The sequence below is a fragment of the Brachyhypopomus gauderio genome, chromosome 9 (assembly GCF_052324685.1).
Source record: "Brachyhypopomus gauderio isolate BG-103 chromosome 9, BGAUD_0.2, whole genome shotgun sequence".
Lineage (NCBI taxonomy): Eukaryota > Metazoa > Chordata > Actinopteri > Gymnotiformes > Hypopomidae > Brachyhypopomus > Brachyhypopomus gauderio.
The window spans coordinates 6,290,243-6,310,027 of record NC_135219.1 but is presented as its reverse complement, the minus strand read 5'-3'; the positions used below and the strand labels follow the sequence as shown (position 1 = coordinate 6,310,027).

Genomic DNA, 19,785 nt, shown 5'->3' with positions numbered 1-19,785 from the left:
CCTGCCTGTAAGTTTACATGTCCACAAAACATCTTTCAACCTGCTCAAACCACATCCAGGTCGTTGTAATAGCAAGAGACATTTTGAGTCACACTGCAAGCTGAAACAGACTGACCGGTCTGGGGACCTTTATTAGGACCCTGGATGTGGTCTGAGTGGGTTAAGAGAAGTTTGTGGGCTTGTATTTATGAAGGATGTTTGAGTTGCTGTTGAGTTTCAGAGTCTGTTAGTGTTAGCTTTTAGCATGTCCTGGCCACATCTGGAATAAGTCAAAAGTCAGGTAAATTAAATTCTCCTGATAAAATGTAAAGCATTCTCTGATGATTTAATATTTGCTCTGAAATGGACATTGTAGGCAGCAGAAGCATTACTGTGTGTCATGCTAGTTAACTTTACACTAGCTAACAGCAGACGCCCACCATTAGCTAGCAGCTCATACACAGGCAAAATGCTTGAAGGTAAACACTCTAAAGTGTGGTTGTACTTCACTAAAAAGGTGTAAGTAACGGGTTGGGGTTAAGTGCGTGTAAAGGGTTGGGGTTAGGTGCGTGTAAAGGGTTGGGGTTAGGTGCGTGTAAAGGGTTGGGGTTAGGTGCGTGTAAAGGGTTGGGGTTAGGTGCGTGTAAAGGGTAGGGGTAGGTGCGTGTAAAGGGTAGGGGTTACGGTGCGTGTAAGGGTTGGGGTTAGGTGCGTGTAAAGGGTTGGGTTTAGGTGCGTGTAAAGTGTTGGGGTTGGGTGCGTGTAAAGGGTTGGGGTTGGGTGCGTGTAAAGGGTTGGGGGTTGGGTGCGTGTAAAGGGTTGGGGATTGGGTGCGTGTAAAGGGGTTGGGGTTGGGTGCGTGTAAAGGGTTGGGGTTGGGTGCGTGTATAAAGGGTTGGGGTTAGGTGCGTGTAAAGGGTTGGGGTTAGGTGCGTGTAAAGGGTTGGGGGTTGGGTGCGTGTAAAGGGTTGGGTAGGGTGCGTGTAAAGGGTTGGGGGGCACTACATAGTCTCCTGCAACACACACAACTACAAGCCCTACAGGAAGTGCCTGCACACAAAATGGTTTCAGCTGGTTTTGCAGTTCAGAAGTACTGCAGAATACCCACACACCCACTCTCTTTCTTTCTCTCTCTCTCTCTCTCTCACACCACACACACACACTTTCCTGTGCGCAGACCCATGTAGCCTCAAAGTGAACATTACCCATGGGTGGAAAACTCTACCTATAGCACATTCTGTGATCCTGACCAGATTTAGCTGGAGATATGTTAATGATATGTAAATGACATCCTGTCATTCCAATTATAGAATTTTAAAATTAGCATCAGTAATTAATCCCTTCATTAATGATATTACACCACTGTAGTAAACACACGCGACTGCAGCACAGCAACATAGCCGCAAATGTGAGCAACAGTAATAACATCACTTTATAAATATCACACTACAGTAATAAATAAACACATACTACTCTCTGCTGACACAGAACTTACAAACATACGTGTGTGTGTGTGTGTGTGTGTGTGTGTGTGTGTGTGTGTGTGTGTGTGTGTGTGTACGCACTTTATTAGCATCGCTGTATTACAGATTTCTATAATAATTCAGTAGAAGTAAATGCAGTGGTAGATAATTAATATTATGTGTTTACTTTTCAACATCCCCTCCCTCTCTCTCTCTCTCACACACACACACACACACCACACACACACACACACACACACACACACACACACACACCTCTTACCACGGCTTTCTGTAATTCTAATCATCTTTTTCTTTTCCTCTCTTTCCATCTTCCTTTCATTCAATCTTCATCTCTTTCTCTACATGATTTTATTGGGTGTATATGAATGTACACTATGAGCTTTCAGAGTCTGTGTGTGTCTGTGTGTGTCTGTGTGTGTGTGTGTGTGTGTGTGGTGTGTGTGTGTGTGTGTGTGGTGTGTTCCTGTGACTTGAGCCTCAAGACTAGACCTTCCCCCACCCACCCCAACACCCACACAAACACACACACACACCAGATGGTCATAAATGGGATACATGACACAATGCATAACTGTGTTATTGTGATCCATCCTACACTTAAAATGCAGTGTGTGTGTGTGTGTGTGTGTGTGTGTGTGTGTGTGTGTGTGTGTCTGTGTGTCTGTGTGCGTGCGTGTGTGTATGTGTGTGCGAGAGAGAGAGAGAGAGAGAGAGAGAGAGAGAGAAAGAAAGGATGAACTTTTGAAAGGATGAAGTATGAATCAGTGCTTTGAGTGTAGTGTTGTAGTGTGTTTGCTGTGAGACCCGTCATGTTAGGAGGAAGTAGTGCAGACTGATAACCAGCGTTTCCATCATCATGATTTAAATAGCCATAATTAACACATTGCAAAAGATGCAATGAATAAGAACATTCCATATGCATGATGTTAGCTAAAGTGATTTTTCTTATTTAACCTATCAGATGAAGCACACCATTTGCCCAATCACATTAACCCTTCTTTATTCTGCACATTTGACACCCATGACATTGAGTTTAATACGAAAATACTTTACAAGGACAGATGTCGAGTTTGCTCTATAAAAGTGATATCATTTCTTTCTTTATTCGGTTTATGTTAGCAGCGTACCTGTTTAAGCCGTAAGACAGAGGAACTTAAGATTTGGGCAGGATGAAAACGTTGCTTGTCTGTGGTTAGCGTGTGTGGTTGTCGGTGAAACTGCACGATCAGCGTTAGAGCAGCAGGCTGGATAATACCTGCAGGATGACGTTCTTTAAAGACCTGCAGCAGCTCTGCGTCTGTGCACACGCACGTGTGTGTGTGTGTGTGTGTGTGTGTGAGTACACACGTGCATGTGTGAGTGAGCGAGACAGATTGTAGAATGTTCCAATGTTCCATTGGTTTACACTAGCATGTATTCATAAGTATGCATGCAACACCTTCTCTGCAAATTCATTGTCATTCTTTCCACTGTGTGCACACTTCACTAAATGTCACAATTTCACCTCTCCAAACCACGTAGGGTCAGAACACCTCTCTCTCTCTCTCGCTCTCTCTCTCTCACACACACACACACACACACACACTTTCTTTATGGGTGGCAATTCACGAAAAGCTGTAGTAGCTACTTGAGGTACCAAAGGTGTGAGATGGGTTCAATTCCCAGGCCTGAGGCCATGACTGAGGTGCCCTTGAGCATGGCACCTAACCCCAACTGCTCCCCGGGCGCCGGGCTAGGGCTGCCCACCGCTCTGGGCATGTGTGCACCACAGCCCCCTAGTAATCACTAGTGTGTGTGAGTATGTGTTCTAACTGCCCAGATGGGTAAAAATCAGAGGACAAATTTCGATTGCGGTGAAAAAAAAAATCACAATTGACAAATATGACACATTTAAATTTTTTATTTTTTATTTTAGATTTTAGACAGTTTGAGGTGAGTTGTGCAGTTGTATTCTGGATCAGCTTCAAGGGATTAGTGACGTGTGATGGGCGGCCAGTAAAGAGTGAGCTACAGAAGTCCAGTCCTGTGATGGTGAGGAGCTGGACCAACAACTGGTGTCTCCCAGGTTAACATCGTGGAGACACGGGCAGAGTGGAGACACAGTGTGGAGGCCCAGTGGAGGATGGGTCCCATTTTGAGTCTTGGTCCTGCCAAAGTTTCTTCCTAATCCTCACCTGCAGTGTTTTTCCTTGACACGGTCGCCCCTGGCTTGTTCATTAGGGATCTGGACACGTGTTCCAGGTGTTGTAAAAAGCGCTATATAGATAAACCCGACATTGACTTTGACATGGAGAGATCAGTGAACTGGTTGGAGCCATTAGCTTCTGCTGTTCCATTTAGTGCTGTGGCTGTAGACAGAGGTGTAGTTCAGCACCTGTGAACCCACCATGCCCACACAGGCACTGGAGAGTGTGAGCAACACACACAGTTCTACCACACAAGCTCTCTCATGCACCATGTCGCATTAAGCCACTACACGGCACTAAACACCCTAGCAAGAGTAAGCACAGTGTGCTGTATACACAGTATCATCAGAACAAACACCAAAAGAGTGATGTACGCACCAAATTCCTGTAAACACAGCAGTACCAGACAAAATACTATTCTACCGACTTGAAGCTCATTGACGTTTCTAAGCAAGAATCTGATTACTTGTCTCCAGAAACCCTGTTAAAGCCAATGTTATATATATCACTCTTTATATTCAGTCAGAATGGTTAGCCAATTGGGGCTAAAAATAACCAACTTGATAATTGATTACTTGTATGCATTAATTTACCAATAATCAAAGTTTATGTGTGACTGGTCAAGAAATGGAGATAAAATAGCATTTTCTATTTGGTTTGTTTTAGTACATTCTGGAAAAATGCTGATTTATAACAACTTTATTATCATGTTGTTACTATGCTAGCATTTCAGCAAGTAAGAATATTTTGTTATTGTTTTGATTTCCTGCAAAGAATAACTTTTAACTTTACTGACTGTGAGGAAGTGTGAGGAAGTGGTGTGTAAGGTGTGGTGGAAGGTTCCTCCTCCTCACCTTCATCCCCCACTTCCCCCTCCTTAAACTCCTCATCATCCTCCTCCTCCCACATTTCCCAAGTTAGACTACAGGAGAACTGGTCCTGATCAACCATATACTACACACTCTTGTCAACAATGAAGCTGTCCAGTCTCCTGACTCCTGAATCTGAACCTGATTCCCCAAGGCCGTATTTCTAACATGTGGTAATAAAAAGTAAGAAGCTTCTGAAAAAAAAACACGCGCACACACACACAAACAAACATATGCGTGTGCCAGAGATGCTCACAAGTTATTTTTTTGCAAGTCCAAGTCATGTCCCAAATATTTGAGTGACACTTTTTTTGCTTTACAGAACTCAGAAAACCTGTAGATGAACATGGATATCTATTTAGAATAGTAATTAGGCTTCTCAAATGTATTCATTTGTAATGTGTACCAAATTAGCCTTGATAAACAGATTAGTCAGACATGAATAGCTTAAAATACTGCACATTACAGCTTATTTTTATCTGAATGTAGAGGCCAAAACATTAGGAACATGCCTCTCTTTTAAAAAATATCCAGTCAATACCAAGCTAACTGGGTAAACATTAGGTTGTTATAAGTAACACACTAACGGTGACGCTAAGCTTGTTTGTAGAAGATGCTAATACCCTTTCAGACAGTGACTAACCTTTCGGGGTGGGTTTTCACTTGTGTGAAGTTTTTGTACCCAAAACTTATTATGAATGGTGGAACAGAAGCGAGCTTCCTCACCAGCGCCGCCATGATTGCAAAGTGAAAAGCATACAGACGGGCGGAGAAGAGATCGTCAAATGAAACACAGAAGAACATTACAAATAAAAGATTATTCACGATTCTCAAACCACGAGTCCTAAACTCGAGTCCCCATCTCTGGCGTGCACACACGCACACATCAATGATGGCACACGGGGGTACGCACACAAGAATGAGGGCACTTGGACGGATGTACACACACACACACACACACACACACCAATGAGGGCACACAAACACGCATTCATACACACTCACTGCCTCTGTGTGTGTGTGTGTCTGTGTGTCTGCACCACTGCTAGAGCCACTGCATTTTTGCCATTCCTGTGACATTTGGTGGTTGCCATGGTGTTCAGTTTCCATGGTGTTTTGTGATTGCCAGCAGCAGTATTTATATGCCAGAAACCCTGACAGAGTGCCGGAAGTCACACACAGAGATACAAGTGAGTTTGTGTGTATGCATCCCTGGCCCAGGCAGTGTGTAAATCAGATTATATCTTTCAGCTGCATTAGGTACCGATACAGATCATGCGCATGCATTCTCACACACACAGACACACACACACACACACCTGGCTCCTCTTACTGGGTTTTTCTGTATTTTTGGAGAAGTGTGAACTATGACCACCTCACTGAGCACTCATCCTCACGCGTGTGTGTGTGCGTAGATATGTAGATATCACATGTAGATATGTGTCTAGCATTTTGTTTGTTTGTTGTGCACACATAAAGTACCTGGATGTGTGTGTGTCTAGGAATGTGTGTGTGAAAATGAGTGTGTGTGTGTGTGTGTGTGTGTGTGTGTGTGTGTGTGTGTGTGTGTGTGTGTGTGTGTGTGTGTGTGTGTGTGTGTGTGAGAGAGAGAGAGAGAGAGAAAGAGAGGAGAACAATGGAATGACAGAAATGGCAGTGTAGGCGTTTGGAACGTCATCTTTTTTCTCTGTCTTACATTCTCATTCTTATCTCACTCTCTGTCTTACACTCACTCTCATCCTCTCTCTCTTACTCACCATCTCTCACTTACACTCTCTCACTCTTACATTGTCACTCTCTTGCTGACTCTTGAGTGATCACTCTGCCACTTTGACCCTTTCATTCTCACTCTCACTTCCTCACTCTCACCCAAACTTTCTCACTTTCACTCACTGTCACTCTGTCTTACTCTCTTCCACTATTTCTCACTTTGCCTGTCTCTCTGACACACTCACGCACTGTATGTGCATGTGTTGTATGGTGGATTGGCTTATTAAGATGCTTATTAAGATACCCCAATAACACACACACACACACACTTACTCTTCTGCCTGTATGGAGTCAACTGGGGCGACTGGGGTTTGAAAGTGTATTCGTATTTGTCTTGTTTCTGAGTAAATGTAATGTGATCATTCACCTTCACTCAGGTAGTGCAGTAATTGCTATCTGAAGACTGTCTAGATACAGGTTCACTAGATCATGTATTTATCCCCCATGGGCTTTAAACCCAACACTCTAACCCCCAACTCCCTCATCAGGGCTTTGACAGCATCCGGAGGGAGCCGGAGACTTTGAGTCCAAGTGGACCGTGTTCTGTGCCTCCGTTGTTGAGGTGGCTGACTGGAGTGATGGCTGCATTGTGGTGGCAAAATCCCCGACACCAGTGGAGGACACTGGGAAATGGAGGCCTCAGGCCTCGGTGGCCAGGACAGTTTGGAAGTTCTTGCTGTAACCAAGTGTCGGAGGGGGTTCGGTTTGTTGGATTCAGGATTCCATGTCTGCTTTTTGGTGATGATGCCGTCCTGTTGACGTAATCGGGGCGGATCAATTTGTAGCCGAGCACAAAACGAACCGGCTTGAGAATCAGCACCTCTAAAAAAAAATTTCATCCCAGAACCAGAGATGGTATTGCAATATTTTAAATCATTACTTTTGGACATTATAAACAAGCAGACTGCTCTTAGGAAACATAAGATTAAAGGGCGTGATAAACTGTGCTTTTCAGAGAAACTGTCTGATCTAATTCATGAGTGTGATCTTGTTTGGCCAACTCTTAAAAAAACATCCAAAGATAGCGCAGACTGTCGACATTTTAGGTACTTGAGAAATAAATGTGTCTCAAATAAGGAGCCATGTCAGATTTTTAAGTCAATGAAAATCGCTTTGAATGCACTGAGGTTGAATGCTAGAATGATTACAGGTGAGTATGCTATATTCCCTGAACCAGCACGCTCTTCTGGTTTGTTCTTTGAGCATGCGGCACAAAAACGGAGCAGACGAAAGAGAAAATGTACCTTTTCATTTTTGAATGCATTTTTGAAGCTCTTATGAGGTTAAATGCCAAGAAATTCTCTGGTCCCATATTTTCAACCTGGCTATTGAATGTGGATTCGTACCAAGTGTATGGAAGTCAGCACATGTCACTTTATTAAAGGGTGGTGTCCAATTAATAAATAATTATAGGCCAATATCTAAGCTGTCTGTTTTAGCAAGTCAGTTGACCCACTGTTTTGTTTCAGAGGTTGAATGAATGAATGTTTGAATGTTCTATTTATATAGCGCCTTTCAAGATAGCCAAGGTGACTTTACAATGTTAACACAGGTACAAGTCTTACACGACCAATCACACACCGGCGAGAAGCAGCAGCCAGTTGTGCACAGTGTACTCTCTACCGGGATCCACAGGCCCCTGGGGGACTGAATTGGGTGCAGGAAGGTGAAGAAGAACCATTTTTTTAAAATGCTGCTCCTCAATGTAGAGGAGCCACAAGCTCAGACTCACGTTGCTTTACTAATGATAACCTCCAGAGGGGTGTGTGTGTGTGTGTGTGTGTGTGTGTGTGTGTGTGTGTGTGTGTGTGTATGTGTGTGCACGCACGCGTGCGCCATGGAAGAATTTCAGGCGTCACCCTTAAATTTTAACCACATATTTAAACACACAGGACATCGGCCCATAATACACGGTTTTCTCTATTTAAGTTTTCTCTATTTCAGTCTGTGTGCCTCTCCTCCTCTCTGTCTGAACCTCACCTCACAATGTTTACATTATTACGTGGTATGGAATTAAAATCATTAATATGGCATTAATATTAATATCATCATGAGATATTTTGGTTTCCAGTTCATGCGGACAGTTTTCTTTGCGATGTTAACTGCTACGTAAAGTTAATGAGCACAGTACAGCCCCTGACTCCTCCGTTGGGTCTGTTTTTAGTGCGTGTGTATACGTCCGTCTGGGTCTACGTGTGCCCACGTCCTTCTGCCTATATCTGTTCATCTTTTGAAATTTCCTCCTTATGTCGTTTGATGAGATTTACTAATTTTTCCAGAATTGTTTAAAAGTCATCTTTAAAATCATTAAAAATACGATTTTTTTCATCATAACACACTGCTTTTACGGTCTCCCACAGTTTTACTGATGAGGTTTCTTTCACGTCACGGTTAAACTGGGCCCACTGAGCAGAGATGTACTGACCCAACCGGATGTTGATGGTTCTGGTACTGATTAATGAGACGGGGTTGATTGTAGACGGATCTGAACGAGATGTTCATAATAATTGAGCTGCTGCTCAGACAGCACTGAGTACGTAGATGTGATTTGTGGTCTGGTGAATAGAATATAAATCCATCACCAAGACTAGAGTCAAAACAAACTCATGAAGTCTTATTGTAGTCATTATACTGTAGTTATTATACTGTAGTCATTATAGTCTGTTTTTGTTGAGGCTCCATTAGATGCTCCATTTTTATTGAATTTTCAAACTTACGTAATCTATTCACCTATTACAAATGAAAGTTTTAGCTCTATTCTAGACTGCGATTGCAGAGACTGTACTTGGTTAAGATGTGTCTCTGCTTTTGATCTCTGACAGTAAGGAGATACTCTCAGATATCCCTATTCCTACTCTGCATATGGCCCAATAACACTCTTATTTACATTGAGTTTTTAGTTTCCAGTATTCCAGACAGACTTTGCTAAATAATCTCTGTCTGTCTCTATTTCTCCCTCTCTTTCTGTGTGCTTCTGTTTCTCTCTCTCTCTCTCTCTCTCTCTCTCTCTCTCTCTCTCTCTCTCTCTCTCTCTCTCTCTCTCTCTCTCTCTCTCTCTCTCTCTCTCTCTCTCTCTCTGTCATTCAGACAGTAGAGAATGGGGTGTGTGCAGTGTAAGGATAAGGAGGAAGCTAAGCTAACGGATGATCGAGACATCAGCCAGTCACAGAGTGGGGGCGTGGCCTACCGGTATGGGGGTGACCCCGCCCCGCAGCCGTACCCGGCCTTTGGGGCGACAGCCATTCCCAATTACAACAACTTCCATGCTGCAGGAACCTCCCAGAGTATGACCGTGTTCGGAGGGATCAACACGTCAGCACACACCGGAACTCTACGCACACGAGGTGGAACAGGTACACACGTACACACGCCCTCTGCTGGGCACACTTCCTAAAACACCCAACCTTAGCACGGAGCCAGAGACACTGACTTCACAACAGCTGGAGCACTTCCTAAAATATAAAACGTTGTGCCTTTGATGCTGTGGTCACTCGGTTCCCTCTGTCAAGTATCCCAACAGAATTTATGAGTCGCAGTAACAAAACTCCAGGCATTGCTCTATGACCCCTCTCTCCCTCTCTCTCCCCGTTCCTGTCTGTCTCACTCTCAGGTGTCACACTCTTTGTGGCCTTGTATGACTATGAAGCTCGAACTGAAGATGACCTCAGCTTCCAAAAGGGTGAGAAGTTTCAGATCATTAACAGCAGGTAAGTCACACAGTCAAAGCCCCTGTCAGGCCTGCTCAGCCCTTTCGCTCTCAAACAGGAAATAGAGTAGCTGTGTTTCCTGTTACCTCCTACGCACACAGGTCTGGTGTTCCTGAAACTCACAACACACTGTGTCAGACAGGTAGAGATAGAAACAGTGACATGTACCACCTTTCTCTCTCTTACACACACACACACACACACCCACACCCACACCCAAATGTAATGGGCATCATTATTCTTAAGGTTTTAGAATGACCTCACTGGAACGTGGTCCATAAAAAATTCAATGCATTATAAAGTGTTTATAAAGGGCTCTGTGGAACAAAGCTATGGACTCCAGCAGTTCTAAAAGCATCATGAGAAGTAGACAACATGGGCGGGTCTATAGCACATTACAGGCCCACTCTGAAGACCAACATGGGCGGGTCTATAGCACATTACAGGCCCACTCTGAAGACCAACATGGGCGGGTCTATAGCACATTACAGGACCGCACTGAAGACTTGCAGCACAACTTGGTTTGTTGTTTTCGGTTTGTTTGGTTTGTTGTATCTTTGTAATAACTACAGCTTCTCTGGCTCCCCCTGTTGGCGATATGTGGCTGCTGCAGCACGCCCAAGTCCCATGGGGCCCCTCCCCTTTTAGGCCCGACCCCTCAGAGAGTCAGAAGGTTGAATGGAGTCATGTGTCTGACCCTTACCATCTCCTTTTGCCTTCCCTTCTGTGCCTTCTGTCCTTTCTCTTCATCACCCTCTATCTTTCTCTCCCTCCTACCTCGCTGTCTCTCCCTCTCCCACACCCTCACTCACTCCAAACTTCTCTCTCTCTCTCTCTCTCTCTCTCTCTCTCTCTCTCTCTCTCTCTCTCAGTGAGGGAGACTGGTGGGATGCTCGCTCTCTCACCACTGGAGGAACTGGCTACATTCCTAGTAATTATGTCGCCCCAGTTGACTCCATACAGGCAGAAGAGTAAGTGTGTGTGTTTGTGTGTGTTGTGTGTGTGTGTGTGTGTGTGTGTGTGTGTGTGTGTGTGTGTGTGTGTGTGTGTGTGTGTGTGTGTGTGTGTGTGTGTGCGCGCGAAGGAGGGGGCGGACGTGGGTGTGTGCGCGTTCATGCATGTGTTTGTGTTTTGCTCACATGTGTAAATGTCTGTGTGTGTTGGCACACTGCCCAACAATGCAGCTGTGTTGATGCTGTTGCCATAGTGACGGGGCAGAGGGAGGTGTGTGATGTCATATCTGGGATGGGAGCGTGGCTGTTTTTGATGGTTCTATGAATCTTGTAAAGCCCAAGAGCTGACCCTGATCACATCAGTCCAATCCGAAGACACGCGCTGGGTGAAGGCTGCATATGTGTGGAGGTGTTGAGTGGTGGTGTGTGGTGGTGGCTGGATGTGACTCTGAGTCTCCCCCTGCTGTCTGCAGCTGGTACTTTGGTAAGCTGGGCCGTAAGGATGCTGAGAGACAGCTCCTGTCGGCAGGTAACCTGCGCGGTACCTATCTCATCCGCGAGAGCGAAACTACGAAAGGTGAGCTCACCAACTGGCTTAGCTGCAGACTCTGGTACCACCCAGACAGACCAGTACTGCCCCCTACAGACCAGTTCACCACCCTACACCCCCGTAGTGTACCTGCACCCCAGTTATGCTCCTATAGACCAAACATCATGAAACTTCTCAGTACAGCCCCCATGGCAAAGTCCATAACTGTACATCTGCATGTACCTACACACCTACACTCTACACCTACATGTACCTACACATCTACACTCTACACCTACATGTACCTACACACCTACACTCTACACCTACATGTACCTACACTCTACACCTACATGTACCTACACATCTACACTCTACACCTACATGTACCTACACACCTACACTCTACACCTACATGTACCTACACTCTACACCTACATGTACCTACACTCTACACCTACATGTACCTACACTCTACACCTACATGTACCTACACTCTACACCTACATGTACCTACACACCTACACTCTACACCTACATGTACCTACACTCTACACCTACATACACCTACACTCTACACCTACATACACCTACACTCTACACCTACATACACCTGCACACCTACACTCTACACCTACATACACCTGCACACCTACACTCTACACCTACATACACCTGCACACCTACACTCTACACCTACACACCTACACTCTACACCTACATGTACCTACACATCTACACTCTACACCTACATACACCTGCACACCTACACTCTACACCTACATGTACCTACACTCTACACCTACATGTACCTACACTCTACACCTACATACACCTGCACACCTACACTCTCTGCTTGTACATGTTCAGCTCTTAATTCAAAGTTTTTTCACATAGATTTGTAGATTTGTGTACATGTATGTGTGTGTATGCTGTGCATGTGTGAGTGTGTGCATATTTGTGTGTGCGCGTGGGTGTACGTATGTGTGTCTGTCTGTGTGTGTGTGTGTGTGTGTGTGTGTGTGTGCGTGTGTGTGTGTGTGTGTGTGTGTGTGTGTGTGCGTGTGTATACGTGTTTGAATGTTTGTATGTGTGTATGTATGGGCCTGCATGTTTGTGTGCGTGTGCGTGCGTGCGTGAATGTTTGTATGTGTGTTTGTATGGGCATGCATGTTTGTGTGCGCGTGTGCGCGTGTGTGCGTGCGTGCGTGCGTGCGTGTGCGTGTGTGTGCGTGTGTGTGCGTGTGTGTGCGTGTGTGTGTGTGTGTGTGTGTGTGTGTGCTTGAGTAATCTGTTTTGGCTGTGCAGGTGCCTTCTCCCTGTCTATCCGTGACTGGGACGATGTTAAAGGGGACCACGTGAAGCACTATAAGATCCGTAAGCTGGACAGTGGGGGGTATTACATCACCACCCGTGCCCAGTTCGACACGCTGCAGCAGCTGGTGCAACATTACTCAGGTATGACACTCTGCACAGCGGTGAACGTGTGTGTGGCTAGGGTTAGGGCTGTAGGGCGATAGGGTTAGGGCTGTAGGGTTAGGGCTTTAGGGTTAGGGCTGTAGGGCTGTAGGGTTAGGGCTGTAGGGTTAGGGTTATAGGGTTAGGGCTTTAGGGTTAGGGCTGTAGGGCGATAGGGTTAGGGCTGTAGGGTTAGGGTTATAGGGTTAGGGTTATAGAGTTAGGGCTGTAGGGTTAGCGCTATAGGGCTATAGGGTTAGGGCTATAGGGCTGTAGGGTTAGGGCTATAGGGTTAGGGCTGTAGGGCTGTAGGGTTAGGGTTGTAGGATTAGGGCTGTAGGGTTACACTGGTGGTCAAAATTATACTGGGCATGTTTACACAATCATATTATTATTGTTACTAGTATTATTATTATTATTATTTTAAATTTTGTACATTGAAAATGTATGCACATTTATGAACACTTATGTATTAAAAAATATTGACACACCAGTACTTTTTCAGTTGTGAAAGGAAAAATATATCACAGCTGTGCAGAGGACAAGTGTCAGTTATAGAAGGTCAGATAGGGTGTAGAGCAGGGGTCACCAACCTTTTTGAAGTTGGGAGCTACTTCTTGGATACCAATTATTGCGGAGGGCTACCAGAAAAAAAGTTGTTGAGCGGGGAGGGATTGGGTTCATGTGCGCGTGTCAATTGCTAAGCGGGAAGACCGCTAGCAACCGCGGACAATCGCTAATAGCAGCAAAAACATAAACGATGCAGCGCTTTGGTGCATGGCAATATAGTGAGCTGTTTTTAAAACAAGCCCGCGGGCGACTCATAACGTCCTCGCGGGCGACATGGTGCCCGCGGGCACCACGTTGGTGACCCCTGGTGTAGAGGGAGGGGCCAGAAGGACAGATAGGGTTAGGGTTAACCCTAACCCTAGCGAGTTTAAATTAGAAGGACAGATAGGGTTAGGGTTAACCCTACCTAACCCTAACCCTAGCGAGTTTAAATTAGAAGGACAGATAGGGTGTAGAGGAGGAACAAGGGACTTTTAAGAGACACTGCATGTTTTCACTGATGTTATCTGACAGTGGGTTTAACTGTCAGACTCTTACAGATACACACACACACAAACACACACACACACTACTACTCTGTGATTCTTTCTGGCTGTTGCTTTGCAGTGTGTGTTGGTCTATTCTTTGTCTGTTTTACTGGGTGTCAGCCTGTAGACTGTGGCTTGTTTTCCAGAAAATATATTAATGTGTGTGCAGGTGTGTGGGATAGGGGTGTTGGCATGTATGTGTTGTAGGTGTGGGTTGGGTGGTTGATGGGTGTGGTTGTAGGGGTGTATATTTGTATGTGTGAGTGTAGGTGTGCAGGTGTGTGGTTGTTTGTGTGTAGGTGTAAGAGTGTGGGTGATTGGTGGTATGTGTGAGTGTAGGTGTGTGGGTGTTTAGTGGTGTGCGTAGGTATACGTTTGTGTGTGTGTGTGGGTCTGTTAGTGTGTGTGTTTGTTACAGGGTAAAGACGGTGCTTGATCAGTATTCACTATCAGTATGATATGCTATGATTGATCCTTCACTGTAGTATATAGATACGATTCTCACTGCCACAGGCCACTGGTGTACAGTTGCATATTTCTATCTACTTGAGTGTGTGTGTGTGTGTGTGTGTGTGTGTGTGTGTGTGTGTGTGTGTGTGTGTGATTTTCAGCAGGGTTGAATCTTTTCTCTCTTACATTGCTTTGTGTGCATGAGTGTATTCAAGTTTGAGTATGCTTGTGTATGTGTGTGTACATCTATGCTTATGTCCATGTATGCCTGTGTGTGTATGCTTGCTTTCTTTGTATGTGTGTGTGCGTGTGCGTGCGTGTGTGTGCGTGCGTGTGTGTGTGTGCGTGTGTGTGCTCGCGCGCTTCCTGGTTCAGAGCGAGCTGCAGGTCTGTGTTGCCGCTTGGTCGTGCCGTGTCATAAAGGGATGCCCCGCCTTACTGACCTGTCCGTCAAAACCAAAGATGTGTGGGAGATCCCGCGAGAGTCGCTGCAGCTCATAAAGAGGCTGGGCAACGGCCAGTTTGGGGAGGTCTGGATGGGTATGGCCCCGCCCCTCACGCCGAGCAACCGCCGACTACACAAAGAGACGGACGGGTGCCTCCCCGAAAAGGACGGAGTCTTTAACAGCAAGCTTCTGCTTTAGAGATGGTTAAAGCACTGAGTGAGGTTAAGGCTGAGGGCGGATGATTTGGACATCAGTGGTGAGAGCCCCTGCTGAGGGGTGTGGAGCGGGTCACCGCACACCCGCCCACTGAGGCCGAAGGGAGGCCGGCCCGTTCCGTCTCTCTACGTGCATGCAGCCCCAGTGCTTAACCCCCCCCTCCCCCTCTCCCCTCCACTAGTGCATGCGGATGGGTTGTGCTATCATTTAACGGGACTGTGTGAGACCCACATACCAGAGACAGTTGGTCTTAACCATGACGCCTGGGAAATCGAACGCCAGTCCCTGCAGCTGCACGTCAAGCTGGGGGCAGGATGCTTTGCTGATGTCTGGTGTGGTAAGATAAGCATTAACAAATAAGATAAACATTAATAAATAAGCATAGCAAACTCATTAATAGATTCATAAATAATCCAAAGTGCATTTTGCAAATCTGGGCAGGTAAAGTGGTGATAAAGGATGATGTGGAAGTAAATGAGCTTAGATCACACGTGCACACTGATCACAGTGTTCTCAGTAAAACCCCAGACCACATCCAGTTCTCATGGTCAAAGTTTGGGTAATATTCATACACACTTTCTCACACATACAGGCATTTCACCAACATTCGTGAAAACACAAGATTGGCATCTTGGCTCATTTGGGTCTGAACCGGCCTTAGTCCTCCAGTATGGCCTTTATCCACTGATGTGGGCTGGTGTACTGGTGTGATCTTGATCCACTGATGTGGGCTGGTGTACTGGTGTGATCTTTATCCACTTATATGATTTGGCTGGCCAAGCAGGTTCCTCTTTCGGTTAGATTCTTTCGGTTAGATCCCTTCTATTCTTGTGGATTCTTGTTTGCCCACGTGTAAACTACTGAGCTTTGCAGTTTTAGAACTGCTGGAGTCTATAGCTTTGCTTCCACAAAGCCATTTATAAACACTTTATATTGCATTTTGTATTTTTTACGGGGGGTCTTGTCAAATTTCCTGTGAGAACATCCTGAAACCTTAGTGATGTGATGCACATTTTGTGAGTGTGTGTGTGAGTGTGTGTGCAAAGGTCGGACTCTACAGTGGTAAGTATAACGGTGAGTGTTTTCCACCACAACAGACAGTACTATGTCCCTGGTCAAGCATTATTTTTTATTGTCCAATTTTTCTCATCTTTCTCACTCCCTCTCTCTTTGGCTCTCCTTCTCTCTCTCTCTCTCTCTCTCTCTCTCTCTCTCTCTCTCTCTCTCTCTCTCTCTCTCTCTCTCTCTCTCTCCCTCTCTCTATAGCCATTAGTCTTTGCTTCAGTGCTGCAGTCTGTTTGTCTTCAGATCTACCTCCCTGCAGTGGGTGGAGAGCCAGACTCTTGCCCTCAGGTTGGTGAGGGTGTAGTGCTGAGCACCACTGCCTGTGTTCACATAGCTGAGCCCAGCACAGGACTAATGAAGCACTAAACTCAATCACTTCTCCCATAAGCTCAGCACCCACCGTGAGTGTCCGGGAGTCAGACAGACTGCAGTTCTGGAGTCTCACCCGCCCACCATGAGTGTCGGGGAGACAGACAGACTGCAGTTCTGGAGTCTCACCCACCCACCGTGAGTGTCGGGGAGACAGACAGACTGTAGTTCTGGAGTCTCACCCGCCCACCGTGAGTGTCGGGGAGACAGACAGACTGTAGTTCTGGAGTCTCACCCACCCACCGTGAGTGTCGGGGAGACAGACAGACTGCAGTTCTGGAGTCTCACCCACCCACCGTGAGTGTCGGGGAGACAGACAGACTGTAGTTCTGGAGTCTCACCCACCCACCATGAGTGTCAGGGAGACAGACAGATGCAGTCTCACCCACCCACCGTGAGTGTCGGTTCTCCAGCTGCACATGCTGTCTGTCCTTTAGCCAGAATTCAGGCAGCTAAAGGCTGAAACCCGAAATCTCCTCACATAACCAGTGAAACATTTCATTTCTGGACTTCAACCTGCAGGCCTTTAGATCTCTTGACAGTAATGATGTAATGACACGATGCCATACTGTCTTAACGATGTCATATCTCTCCGTGAGCATGCCCTCTGTTCCAGCCATATGGAGCATCACATTCCCGCCATATGGAGAAGGAATCACAACTCCATGTTTTGTAGTGTCTGGAACAGAGCAGCTTGGCAGCCAACAGAGGATAGCGGTCAGGCGTGACATGCAGCATGATGTGACTGGAGGAAAGCCGACTGTAGCGCGCGCGTGTGTGTGTGTGTGTGTTTGAGCCTGGAGTGTGTGTGCGCATTGCTGAAGTCCTGTTTGCTGGCATCGTCAGGCACGTGGAATGGCACCACCAAGGTTGCGGTGAAGACCCTGAAACCGGGCACCATGTCTCCTGAGTCATTCCTCCAGGAGGCCCAGATCATGAAGAAGCTCAGACATGACAAGCTGGTGCAGCTCTACGCCGTCGTCTCCGAGGAGCCCATCTACATCGTCACAGAGTACATGAGCAAAGGTCAGAGGTCACTGCCATGACCACTGTATTGCTTAGCTTCAGGTGAAACGAACGTAAATGCTGATCTAGACATGTTATCTGTCAGGAGTCCAAGAGAGTCACAGTGTAGCACATGTATAACAGCACCACGCAGGCAAAAGTTGATCAGACTCTCATCCCCACACTGGCATGAGCTGGTCAGACTCTCATACATACAGACATGAGCTCACAGCCCAACTCCAGAGCTACGTGGACTATGAAGCCTGCTGTTAGTACATAGTCAGTTTTTTAATTGGTGTATAGCCTGCTGTTGTGAATTAGCTTATTATTTAACCTGTTGCTATAATTTAGTCTTTCTTTGTATCCTATCGATGTTTATCACATTGTTGTTTAGTCTGTTTAAGTTTATGATGTTGTTTATCCTGTTGTTTAGTCTGTTTATGATTATCCTAATGTAATTTAGCCTGTTGTTATTTAGCCTGCTGTTTAATCAGTTGTTATTTAGCCTGCTATTTAACCTGTTGTTATTTAGCCTGTTTTTTAGTCAGTTGTTATTTAGCCTGTTGTTATTTAGCCTGTTGTTGTTTAGCCTGTTATTTAGCATGTTGTTGTTGTTTAGCCTGTTGTTGTTTAGCCTGTTGTTTAGCATGTTGTTGTTTAGCCAGTTGTTGTTTAGCCAGTTGTTGTTTGGCCTGTTATTGACCTGTTGTTATTTAGTCAGTTGTTGTTTAGCCTGTTATTTAGCCTGTTGTTGTGTAGCCTGTTGTTGTTTAGCCTGTTGTTTAATCTGCTCTGTCCTGTCAATTGCTTGCAGGGAGTTTGCTGGATTTCCTGAAGGACGGAGAGGGACGAGCCCTGAAGCTGCCCAACCTTGTTGATATGGCTGCTCAGGTATCCCAGCATGCAGTGCACTTTCCAATGAGGAGCTGGGAATCCACCAGAAGAGTGTAAGCACTTATGTGACTGTGTGTGTGTGTGTGTGTGTGTGTGTGTGTGTGTGTGTGTGTGTGTGTGTGTGTGTGTGTGTTTCAGGTGGCCGCTGGCATGGCCTACATAGAAAGGATGAACTATATCCACAGAGATCTACGCTCCGCCAACATCCTGGTTGGAGACAATCTAGTGTGCAAAATTGCTGACTTTGGTCTGGCCAGACTGATTGAAGACAATGAGTACACAGCCAGACAAGGTGAGAGAGCGGTAGCGATAGACACACACACACACACCCATCCCGCTGTTCCTGAAATACTTGGTCTGTGTGTTGCAGGTGCAAAGTTCCCCATTAAGTGGACAGCCCCTGAGGCAGCCCTCTATGGCAGGTTCACCATCAAATCAGATGTGTGGTCGTTCGGGATCCTTCTCACGGAGCTGGTGACTAAAGGGCGAGTGCCCTACCCAGGTGTGGACGTCACCCGCACACCTGCTCAGCAGCGCACCTGCACATCTGTATGTCTGCAAACCTAAACATCTGGAACCCTGGACATTTAGGGCATTTCACAGACGCTTATCCAGAGCGACTTACACAGTGCTTTGCATCTGTTCACAGAATACATCAGGGGTGTCCAAACGTTTTGCAATGACGGCCAGATCTAGTAAAGTGAAACTGTGTGGGGGCCGACCATTATTTAATTTATGCATATTAGCTCATTTATTTCATAATAAATAAGTCCGGTCTGATTTCAAGATACGATACCCTTGAGCCAGACTACTACTAAACTACAGGAATGAGTGCTCGTGGTACGGATCGGGCTTTGACCATGGACATCAAGTAGGGAGGGGCTGGTCTGTTTTTGGCTTTGTATGCAAGCATCAAGGTTTTATATCTGATGCCAGTGGAACTGGAAGCCAGTGAAGAGAGTGCAGTGGAGGAGTCACATGAGAACTTAGGGAGATTGAAGACCAGCATTCTGCAGCATTCTGGATCAGTTGTAGAGGTCTGATGACCCGTAGTGGAGGACACGCAGCTGTGAGATGATGAGAGACTGCACAAGCACCTGGGTAGCTTCCTGTGAAAGAAAGGGTCATATTCTCCAAATGTTGCAGAGGAGCAATATCCACTAAGCATGCTGAGATACACCAAGAAACCTGGGTGTCAGAATGTGGGAAGGAAAGAATTAGCTGGGTGTCATCAGCAAAGCAATGTATCCCCGCAAACCTGTCAGGTCAATTTTATTTATATAGTGCTTTTTTACAACACATGTT

The 19,785-nt window shown here is 45.9% G+C and overlaps 1 protein-coding gene across 4 annotated transcripts in view; it reads left to right on the top strand.

The window, feature by feature from the left end:
- The window catches only part of fynb (FYN proto-oncogene, Src family tyrosine kinase b), a 31,004-nt gene that overhangs the window by 7,212 nt on the left and 4,007 nt on the right, over positions 1–19,785 (top strand). The window contains exons 2-12 of one of the 4 annotated variants that reach the window (XM_077016683.1): positions 9,379–9,644; positions 9,902–9,998; positions 10,871–10,969; positions 11,425–11,528; positions 12,789–12,938; positions 14,861–15,025; positions 15,329–15,484; positions 17,428–17,607; positions 18,401–18,477; positions 18,619–18,772; positions 18,851–18,982. In XM_077016683.1, coding sequence (XP_076872798.1) covers positions 9,389–9,644; positions 9,902–9,998; positions 10,871–10,969; positions 11,425–11,528; positions 12,789–12,938; positions 14,861–15,025; positions 15,329–15,484; positions 17,428–17,607; positions 18,401–18,477; positions 18,619–18,772; positions 18,851–18,982 — 1,570 coding nt within the window. In that variant the 5' untranslated portion in view covers positions 9,379–9,388. The remainder of the gene's footprint in view (positions 1–9,378; positions 9,645–9,901; positions 9,999–10,870; positions 10,970–11,424; positions 11,529–12,788; positions 12,939–14,860; positions 15,026–15,328; positions 15,485–17,427; positions 17,608–18,400; positions 18,478–18,618; positions 18,773–18,850; positions 18,983–19,785) is intronic. The other 3 variants (XM_077016681.1, XM_077016682.1, XM_077016680.1) reach the window with 3 other exon arrangements.